The sequence below is a fragment of the Triticum dicoccoides genome, chromosome 1A, assembly GCF_002162155.2.
Source record: "Triticum dicoccoides isolate Atlit2015 ecotype Zavitan chromosome 1A, WEW_v2.0, whole genome shotgun sequence".
In the NCBI taxonomy this organism is placed as follows: Eukaryota; Viridiplantae; Streptophyta; class Magnoliopsida; order Poales; family Poaceae; genus Triticum; species Triticum dicoccoides.
In genome coordinates this window covers 11,092,125-11,102,668 of record NC_041380.1, presented here as the reverse complement: position 1 = coordinate 11,102,668, position 10,544 = coordinate 11,092,125, and the positions used below count along the sequence as shown (strand labels likewise).

The following is a 10,544-nucleotide window of genomic DNA, read 5'->3' as shown; positions in this document are numbered from 1 at the left end:
GGGCATGGACCTCGCCGCCGCCCGGTGCCACACCGGTCCCGCCGTCGACCGCCGGAGCTCCTCCACCCCAACCGCGCCGCCTCTGTTGCAGCCGCCTCCTCCCCTGCCCTCTTCCTCACGCCCCGTCCCCTCTCCCTTGACGACGCCCCTCGCCGTGCCGACCACGACCGCGCCTCGGCGCTCGCCACCGACGCCGCCCGGATTGCTACCTCGCCGGAGGCAGCCATCGCCGGTCTTCCTCCCATCTACGTCGATGTTGACGTCCTCGTCCACCTCCTCGAGCTCGAGCCCGCTGCCATGATCCCCACGAACGTTGGGGAGGCTCCGGACTCCCTCCCTCTCTCCCCTTGTTCTCTGTCGCCAGCGCCGTCCACCACGCGCCGACCATGCTCGGCCCTGCGCCTCGCCGTGGTCCCCCGCGCACCTCGTGCCGCTACCACGTTCACGGGCCTCCTCTTCCCCTGCTCGCCGCACCACCGCTGCCTAGCAACCGCGCCGCCGGAGTTGCCCTCCCGCGTGCGCGCCCTCCTCCCCAGCGCCCGCTGCACTCGCCGCCGCCCTGCACCCGCTTGCTGCGTCCATTGCCCCCTCTCCTGCCGCCTCATCCGCTGACGCTTCCCCTGCCCGCGCCACCTTCTGCCGCTCGCGGCGGCGTCGCGCCTGCTGCGCCCCGCTGCTCCTCGCGTGCCGGCGCCGCCCCGCTGCGCTCGTTCTGGCCCGCCTCCTCCGCCCCTGCGTTGCCTCCATCGGCCGCCGCTCGCCGGCCAACTCCCGCTGTGGCCGGTCGTTGCCATGGCCTCGGCAGCCCTGCTGGGCGAGCAGCTGCCCAGGGCCAGCGATCGAAATCATTAGGCCCCCTGGGCCATTGACATGTGGGGCCCGCCCCTATTAAACGTTTAAAAAAAGAGAAAAAATAAATAAAACTAAAGATATATTAATTAATTTAATAAAAGATTAATTAATTGTAATTAATGAACCTAATCATTTAACTAAACTAATTAACTTTGTTTCATTAAATTGTTAACAAACAGCCAATGACAATGGGACCCTCCAGTCAGTTTGACTAAGTCAATTGACTGGTTGACTAATGACATCACGCTGACCTCATGCTGACATCATAATGGCATTTTCTAAATCAAATTAATTATGTTAATTCTAAAAATGCTTTAAAACTTTAGAAAATCATATAAAATAAACCGTAGCTCAGACGAAAAAACTTTGTACATGAAAGTTGCTCAGAACGACGAGACGAACCCGGATACGCAGCCTGTTCGTCCTCCATCGCCATGCATACCTAACCTATCGAACTCACAACTTTCCCCCTCCGGCTCCTCTGCCCGAAAATGCAAAACACCGGGGATATTTTCCTGGATGTTTTCCCCCTTCACCGGTATCATCTCGTACCGCGTTAGGTCACCTCTAGCACCACGTATTGTCTTGTTATGCTTTGTGATACTTTGATTGCTTTATTATTTATTGTATTCCCCCTCTGTTACTCTTTTCCAGTAGACCCCGAGACTGCCGGCGACCCTAGTTCGACTACGGTGTCAATGACCCCTCTCTCTTGCCAGCGCAACCAGGCAAGCCCCCCCTTGATCACCAGATATCGCCTACTCTCTTTCTACTGCTTGCATTAGAGTAGTGTAGCATGTTACTGCTTTCCGTTAATCCTAGCTGATGCATAGCCTGTCCTTGCTACTACCGTTGTTGCCTTTACCTGCAATCCTAATGCTTAGTATAGGATGCTAGTGTTCCATCAGTGGCCCTACACTCTTGTCCGTCTGCCATGCTATACTACTGGGCCGTGATCACTTCGGGAGGTGATCATGGGCATATACTATATACTTTACACTGTTACATTACCTATGGTACTGTTTGGAGTTGGGGGCTGAAGGGGCAGGTGGCTCCATCCCGGTAGAGGTGGGCCTGGGTTCCCGACGGCCCCCGACTGTTACTTTGTGGCAGAGCGACAGGGCAGGTTGAGAACACCTAGGTGAGAGGTGGGCCTGGCCCTGGTCGGCGTTCGCGGATACTTAAACACGCTTAACGAGATCTTGGTATTTGATCTGAGTCTGGCTACTGGCTTATACGCACTAACTATCTACGTGGGGACAGTTATGGGCACTCGACGTCGTGGTATCAGCCGAAGCCTTCGTGACGTCAGCGACTGAGCGGCGCGCGACGGGTTGGACTGGAACGCCTACTCTTGTATAAGGGAGGCTAGGTCTGCTCACCGGCCGCATACGCAACGTGCAGGTGTGCAATGGGCGATGGGCCCAGACCCCTACGCCATAGGATTTAGACCGGCGTGCTGACCTCTTTGTTGTGCCTAGGTAGGGCTGCGACGTGTTGATCTTCCGAGGCTGGGCATGACCCAGGAAAGTGTGTCCGGCCAAATGGGATCGAGCGTGTTGGGTTATGTGGTGCACCCCTGCAGGGAAGTTAATCTATTCTAATAGCTGTGATCTTCGATAACAGGACGACTTGGAGTTGTACATTGACCTTATGACAACTAGAACCGGATACTTAACAAAACACACCCTTCCGAGTGCCAGATACAACCGGTGGTCGCTCTCTCACAGGGCGATGAGGGGAGGATCATCGGTTAGGGTTATGCTACACGATGCTACTTGGTGAACTTACCATCTACTCTCTTCTCATGCTGCAAGATGGAGGTTACCAGAAGCGTAGTCCTCGATAGGACTAGCTATCCCCCTCTTATTCCGGCATTCTGCAGTTCAGTCCACATATGATACCCTTATTCCTTTTTATACCAGTGCATACTTATGTTGCGTAGCTCCTTGCTTGTGAGTACTTTGGATGAGTACTCACGGTTGCTTTGCTCCCTCTTTTCCCCCTTTCTATACCCGATGGCTGCGACCAGACGATGGAGCCCAGGAGTCAGACGCCACCGTCGACGACGACTCCTACTACACTGGAGGTGCCTACTTCTACGTGCAGCCCGCTGACGACGATCAGGAGTAGTTTAGGAGGATCCCAGGCAGGAGGCCTGCGCCTCTTTCGATCTGTATCCCAGTTTGTGCTAGCCTTCTTAAGGCAAACTTGTTTAACTTATGTCTGTACTCAGATATTGTTGCTTCCGCTGACTCGTCTATGATCGAGCTCTTGTATTCGAGCCCTCGAGGCCCCTGGCTTGTAATATGATGCTTGTATGACTTATTTATTTGTAGAGTTGTGTTGTGATATCTTCCCGTGAGTCCCTGATCTTGATTGTACATGTTTGCATGTATGATTAGTGTACGCTCAAATCGGGGGCGTCACACAAGTCTGGGGACCCCCGTTCTCAGAACGTCGACACCAGTGGCACACAGGTGTCGTGGCGCCGTCTTGGCCTCGTGTGACCCTTCGAATGTGCCCCACGACACAGGTGGTGTCGCGGCCTTGTGCAGTATCGGATGCGCGGAAGCCTTTCGATTGTGTCGATGGTGCAGTGTCCTAGTTTGGTCTTGGCTGGCCAATGCCGTTTGATTACGCTAGCGGTGCTCTTTGTCTATTTTGTGTTGTGTTTTCCCTCTTTGTCCCCCCTTGTGTGTTGTCGGTGTGTGTAGTTTTTGCTTTATCTCTTCTCCCTTGTGCCCCCTTGTACTTCTGGTTCACTTAAACCCTATCTTGCAAAAAGACTGCAAAGTCTTATAGACAAAAATGAATACAATTCAGGTGGGGAGAATTACTTCTCCCCCCGGTGAATTTTTTTTTTAAAAGGCATCCTGCCGACTGATGGCATGTGTTGAACAGTCGCATCTACGTTTTTTGGCTAGTTATACACTCATGATTTTATTTTATTTCCATTTTTGGAATTTATTTTTGTTTATCTGTACCAGATATGCTACTTATTACAATTTTTTTTGAAAATTGGAATTGTTTAAATTTTATTGTCTATGAGATTTAAGCCATAAATCTACTTGGCCCATCACCAATATATGGAATACGACTGGCATCTAACATTGCCCAATCATACTAAGTTTATCAACTCGGTTGTTTATACGCCGGTCAGGTTCAGTTCATTGTACTAGCTAGGTAGCTACCACTCACTCACGGCAAGAGTTAATATAGCACCAACCACATTATATCCTATTAACCAGTTTAGATTATTCTAGTATGTACCAAGTGGTTGATTAATTAGACATGGCGGTTAATTAATGCCGAGTACTGACATATCATACATCTACTTGCTTGCAAATAATTCATGCTAATTGCTTGATGCAGCTTGTTGTGCTTCAGATACAATTTTGACTTGGATTTGGATTGAAATGCAAGGAATTTTACAATGCGAATAGTAAGGCATACAAGTACAACATGCATGCAGCATGCAAGTACAATCCGGTCCGGTACGTCATAGGCAGCCTTGAGAGCTTCGAGCGACGATAAGATGTCGACAACTGCAACAATGACCTAGATCACGGCTATGATTTTATTCCTGTTCATCTTAATGAACCAAGCACAAACGGTCATTTGTGGCTGGGGTGTGGGTGGACGGAGGGAGCCTGAACCTTGCATGATTACCAATTACCATGAGCGTGAAGCTAGCGTAAAACCAAGCAAGTAATGACAACTGAAATAATAACTAATCACACCCGGTCCATTATACTTAGCTAGCTACTGGCCGCCACAGACCGCAAACAGGCTGGCTGGTCGTTCAGATCTTCAAGTTCCTTCACAGTCGGTCTTCACATGTTCAACTCTAGTAACCTTATAATGAATCACAATACGGCAGCATCTTTCGACCAACCTCATTTGATGCTATATAATATGGTTAACTGATCCACAGGCATCTGACGGACAGCTATTCATCCCGTCCGGTTGGTGTGACATTTCTGGAAACCGGCCAAATTTGAGGCTCTAGATCAGCTGAGGTCCATATAGCATGGTTGTTGGAGGGTATCGATGAGATGTATATATAGTATGGTTGGCTGCCATATGATATATTGTATGGTTATACTTGCAAGAGTGGGCTGTTCTTCTGTCACTCATCGCCAGTAATCATGTTTCAAACTATCGACAATTAGATGCCGGTCACTTTTCTTTTCAAAGGCATCCTGCCGTCTGGCGGCATGAGTTAAAATAATTGCATCTTCCTACCTAGCTGGTCCTTCAAATACACTGGTCATTTTCAAAATTATGTGTGACATATCCAAATTGCTCTTTTGTGAACCAACATATGTACAATTGCATACCACTAACTATGCATTAACAATAAAAAAATACACCATTGAAAACTTAGGTAGTATACTACTACTGATATGATTACAGGGATACTCGTCATTTGTTCGGATCTAGTGAACTATGTATAGCAGTGGGTTATGGTTATAATCCAGTAATCTTGATAAGCGCATTTTTATAAGTTCATTTACATTGTCAGCTTCTTCTTCCTTGACATGGAAATGTATTTCCGTAAGTTCAAAGTTATAGCTTTTGTTATGTTTTATCTCATGATACATATCTTTGTTTATCCATATCATAAGAGGATGCTAATTGCTTGATGCAGCTTGTTGTGATTCAGATACAAATTTCACTTGAAATAGGGAATTTTACAATGGGAACAGTAATAGTCGTAAAATAGTACAATCATGCTAGCACAATCAGGTCGGGTACGTCTTTGCATGGCTTGAGAGCTCGGAGCGACAACAAGATACCGATAACTGCACCAATGACCGTTACCACCGCCATGATTTTAGTCCAGTGCATGACAACGTAGAGGTACGACCTGAGCCCAAATGACCTCCTCGTACATCTAGGTAGCAGCCACTCACTCACAAGTCATGACACGAGTTAATATAACACAAACCATATTATAACCTATATTAAATCGTTAGATTATACTACTATATGTATCAAGTGGTTGTTGGGACAAATGCATTTTTACCCCTAGTTGGTTCTTACCCACGGGTTTTGCCCTTACTTTTCGAGCTTGCTCAGTTTTGCCCTTACTTTTTCCGTCGAGGTCCCTCGAATGCCCTTTGACCATTTGACCAAAACTTTGAAAATTCATAACTAATTCACATTAACTCAGAAAAATGCAAATAAAATATCAAAATGTCCAGATAAACATTACCTTTATGTGCATATCATTTGCATTCAGGACAAAAGCGCCCTTTAAACAGCCTGAGGTAATTAATGTTATTAACATTATTAAAAATAAAAAGATATAAACAATATTTTTTTCATGAATAAAAATTACATGCATATGTAGGTGATGTTTTCTGAACATCCAAATATCTTATTTGCTTTTTTCTGAGTTCGTATCATCTTGTTATGAATGTTCTAACGACTTTGACAATTATTTGGAAACTTCATAACAAATTGATATGAACTCAGAGAAATGGAAATACGATATCAGGATGTTCATGAAACATCACCTACATTTGCTTGTAATTTTTATTCATGAAAAAATATTGTTTATACCTTTTTATTTTTAATAATATTAATAACATTAATTACCTCAGATAGTTTAAAGGGTGCTTTTGTTCTGAATGCAAATGATATGCACATAAAGGTAATATTTATCTGAACATTTTGATATCTTATTTGCATTTTTCTGAGTTCATATGAATTAGTTATGAATTTTCAAAGTTTTGGTCAAATGGTCAAAGGGCATTCGAGGGACCTCGGCGAAAAACTAAGGGCAAAACTGAGCAAGCTCGAAAAGTAAGGGCAAAACCCGTGGGTAGGAACCAGCTAGGGGCAAAAATGCAATTGTCCCTTGTTTAAATAGGGCCTGCCGGCAGCTAATTAATGCTCGGGCAGCAACATATCATACTACATCTAATTGCTTGCAAATAATTCATGCTAATTGCTTGATGCGGCTAGTCGTGATACAGATACAATGAATTTCACTTGAAATAGGATTGAGATACAAGGAATTTTACAATGCGAATAGTAAGAGGCATACAAGTAGAACATGCAAATAATGCTAGTACAATCAGGTCTGGTACATCTTAGCTTGGCTTGAGAGCTTGGAGCGACCACAAGATGCCGATAACTACACCAATGACCAAGATCACCGCCGCGATTGTACGGCCGTTCTTCTTCATGAAGAGCCACAGCTTGAGGCAATCTTGCCTCTTCTGCTTGAATTCCCCGATCTACATCATTATCCTGAGGTAGCTCCTTCCGACGCGCATGTTCTTGCCAACGAGAGTGAAGAACTGGAGTGTCTCGTTGCTGGTGAGTCCTCCTTGGATGACGCCTTTTTCTCACAGATCATGCACGTGTTTCTTCTGTTCCAGCAGCATGGCGAAGAGTTGGAGGTAGGATCAGACAGCAGACTTTTCATCATCAGTACCATCGAAATCTGGGATCCTGCATAACTCGAAGGCCGCCATGTTGACGAGCCAGGTCACACTTCTGTCGGTCAGGCACAAAGGCAGCACGGAGAGAATGCCGAATAAGGGTGGTTTATTGCGGAGGCCCATGCCCACTAGTCCTGCTTCTGTTGGCTAGGTGCGCATGCCCACTAGTCCATACATATGAGGTGGTTCAAACAGATAGTTGGGCCGGCCGGCAGGCGTCTAGCGTTTTTTTTGCGAGGGTAAAGAGTTTTATTCCATAAAAATAGGGTTACAATCGAGAGGCAAAAGTTCCTCTATGCACGGTGGTCCACGATCTAGCCATATAGCAGTCGCATTCTTAATACGACTATACAAAGCCAACCGATCTGCTACTCTATTTTGCTCACACTTAATTTTCTGCGGAATAAACTCATGAAGTACCATAAGATGCTTGATCTCAGGAAAATGGCCGTCATTTAGTTGTCTACGGATCGAACATGATTATTGGCCACTAGTGATGAAAGCACAGCTTGTTTAGCAAGTATAACCATACAATATATCATATGACAGCTTATCACGTCAATCAAACAACCATACAAATTTGTCTTGTTTCAAGAAACATCACACAAACCAGACGCAATATTTAGTGGTTTCTTCCTAATACATCTAAATTGTATATCTTGCAAATGCAACACAATTTGGATATAGCTGGTTGTCACATGCATGCCAGATCAATCAACTAACCATATCAATATTAGAATATATAGCATCAAATGAGGTTGGTCTCTGATGTTCTCTTGACGAAACATGCTTAAGCTTACTATAGAGTTCAACATGTGAAGACCGGCCGTGGCAACGTAGGACAGATGTACATTGACCAATAAATAATAGGTACCATCAAGCAACACCATTTGCCCATCCATAGATTCTGGACCTAGGCTGAGCTAACCATGTGTGTGGGGTGCATAGATACAATCCGAGACACACATGCATCCAGCCGGGAAATGATCTGTGGCAGGTGGAAATCGTATGTGGAGTGGAGTGAACGAAGAAGAGAGACCAGCATGTGCGGAAGTGGCTATAAGAGGAGTGACAAGGCTGTGTGCTTCTTTGCTCAATCAGTAGCTGATTCATCTCTGCCACTCTGTGTTTGCATTTAGGTAGGTAGCTAGTCTACTCCTTGAGTACTCTATCTTGGGGCAGCTGGGGGATGAGCATGGAACCATCTTGGGTCGTAACTTGCGACTCGGGTTGGTCCATGGAAGAAGCAGCAGCTGCGTGGAGTAGTGAGCATAGGATTAGCTTCCAAACATCCCTGCCTAGCCATAGTGATAGCCATAGCGGAGTGCAGCAGCAGGTGGTTGAGTATGCATCCCCAGCCCCAGCCACACACGATAACGACCGTAGTTATCCTATCCAGGTGTTCAAGGAAGCAGTGGAAGAGTTCAATGCTAACTATTTGGTAATTATGGAACAGAAGATGCACAGGTTCCCTCCAAGCCTGGTAGATGTCGATACACGGTACAAGGCGCCGGTGACTGTGGCCATCGGCCCTATGCACCATGCTCGTCTCTCGTATGTGGAGGGCGGTCTCTCGGAGGCGGAGAGCGTGAAGCATGTGGCGGCCGACCAATGCATCACGCACTCGAGCCGCTCACTCGAGGAGATGTACACTAAGGTCTCCTCAGTGTCAGGCTTGGCCCGCAGACTCTACCACCCTAGTGATGTGGTGAAATTCGGCCACCGCGACGATTTTGTGCCGATGATGTTCTTTGATGCTTGCTTCTTGGTGCAGTTCATGCGTTGGCATTATCTCCCCGACAAAGGCATGCACCACGCCCTGAACAGCTATTTCTACGCCAACCACGAGCGCATCCGCACCGACATCATGATGCTTGAGAACCAGATCCCTTGGGTCGTGGTCAAAACCATCTTCGACTTCATGCCAGCGCCCTCGGACAGGAGCTGTCCCTGGGAGGCGTTCGTCAAGGCGATGAGAAGGGGCCTGAAAAACAAAATCGGTCCCGACGACAACATCGACGTACTTCCCGGCCATCACCCGCCGCATGTCCTCGGGCTCGTCTGGCACTACATCGTGGGAAATAAGAACCAAGACCCCCTCCCTCCCAACGACGACGACGACGACGATGAAGACCCCATCCCCCCCAACGACGACGACGACGACGATGAAGACCCCATCCCCCCCAACGACGACGACGACGACAAGCCCATGGCAATTTCTATCACCGTTGACGAGCTTGCCGACATCGGTATCACTCTGCTACCCAAGGAAAATGCAGGGCTAGTGGAGATGCAGATCGAAAAGAGAACCTGGTGCTTCTTCAAGGTCGCCAAACTCTTCGTGCGGCCCCTGTACCTGACCGAGGCAAATGCGACATGGCTCGTCAACATGGCGGCCTTCGAGTCATGCAAGACCCCAAAATTCCTCCATCCCAGTGTTCTTGGAAGCGAGTCTGCTGTCTGCTCCTACCTCCACCTCTTCGCCATGCTGCTGGACCGGAAAGAGCACGTGCATAACCTGCAAAAAAAAAATGTCATCGAAGGAGGAGGACTCACCAGCAAGGAGGCGCTTGATTTCTTCACTTCCATTGGCAAGAACATGCGCATCGGATCATTCTACGTCGACATAATAGTAGATATCCATGACTACAACCTCCAAAAGTCAGATTTGGCCAGGTTTATCCACTACCTTGGGAGGAACAAGACTAAACTCGCGGGCCTGCTCTCCATCATTGCTGCAGTGGCCGGCATATTGTCGTCGCTCCAAGCTCTCAAGCCAAGCTAGTTAGGACGAGCCGGACATGATTCTAGTACCATTACCCTGCATGTTCTACGTGTACGCCTTGCTATTCTGTCTCATTGTAAAATTCCTTGTATCTCAAATTCTCAATCCTATTTCGATTGAAATTCTTTGTATCTCAATCAATCACGACAAGCTGCCTCAAGCAATTAGCAGCAATTATTTGCAAGCAAGTAGATGTGGTATGATGCATTAAGCAATTAGAAACAATTATTTGCAACCAACTAGTAGATGCAGTATGATATAGAGCATTGATTAGCCGCCATGGCCTTAAACAACCACTTTGTACGTACTACTCCCTCCGTTCCTAAATATTTGTTTTTCTAGACATTTCAAATGACTACTACATACGGATGTATGTAGACATATTTTAGAGTGTAGATTCATTCATTTTGCTCCGTATGTAGTCACTTGTTGAAATGCCTAGAAAGACA

At 46.9% G+C, this 10,544-nt stretch overlaps 1 protein-coding gene across 1 annotated transcript; it reads left to right on the top strand.

The window, feature by feature from the left end:
- The first annotated feature begins 8,499 nt into the window (after positions 1-8,499).
- LOC119297781 lies at positions 8,500-10,175 on the top strand. The gene has a single exon (XM_037575670.1). It carries the CDS (start codon positions 8,500-8,502, stop codon positions 10,093-10,095), a length of 1,596 nt encoding a protein of 531 aa, XP_037431567.1. The 3' UTR covers positions 10,096-10,175.
- The last annotated feature ends 369 nt before the right edge of the window (positions 10,176-10,544 follow it).

Coding starts and splice junctions, on each gene's coding strand:
- LOC119297781 (XM_037575670.1), top strand. CDS start 8,500: ATGAGCATGGAACCATCTTGGGTCGTAACTTGCGACTCGGGTTGGTCC.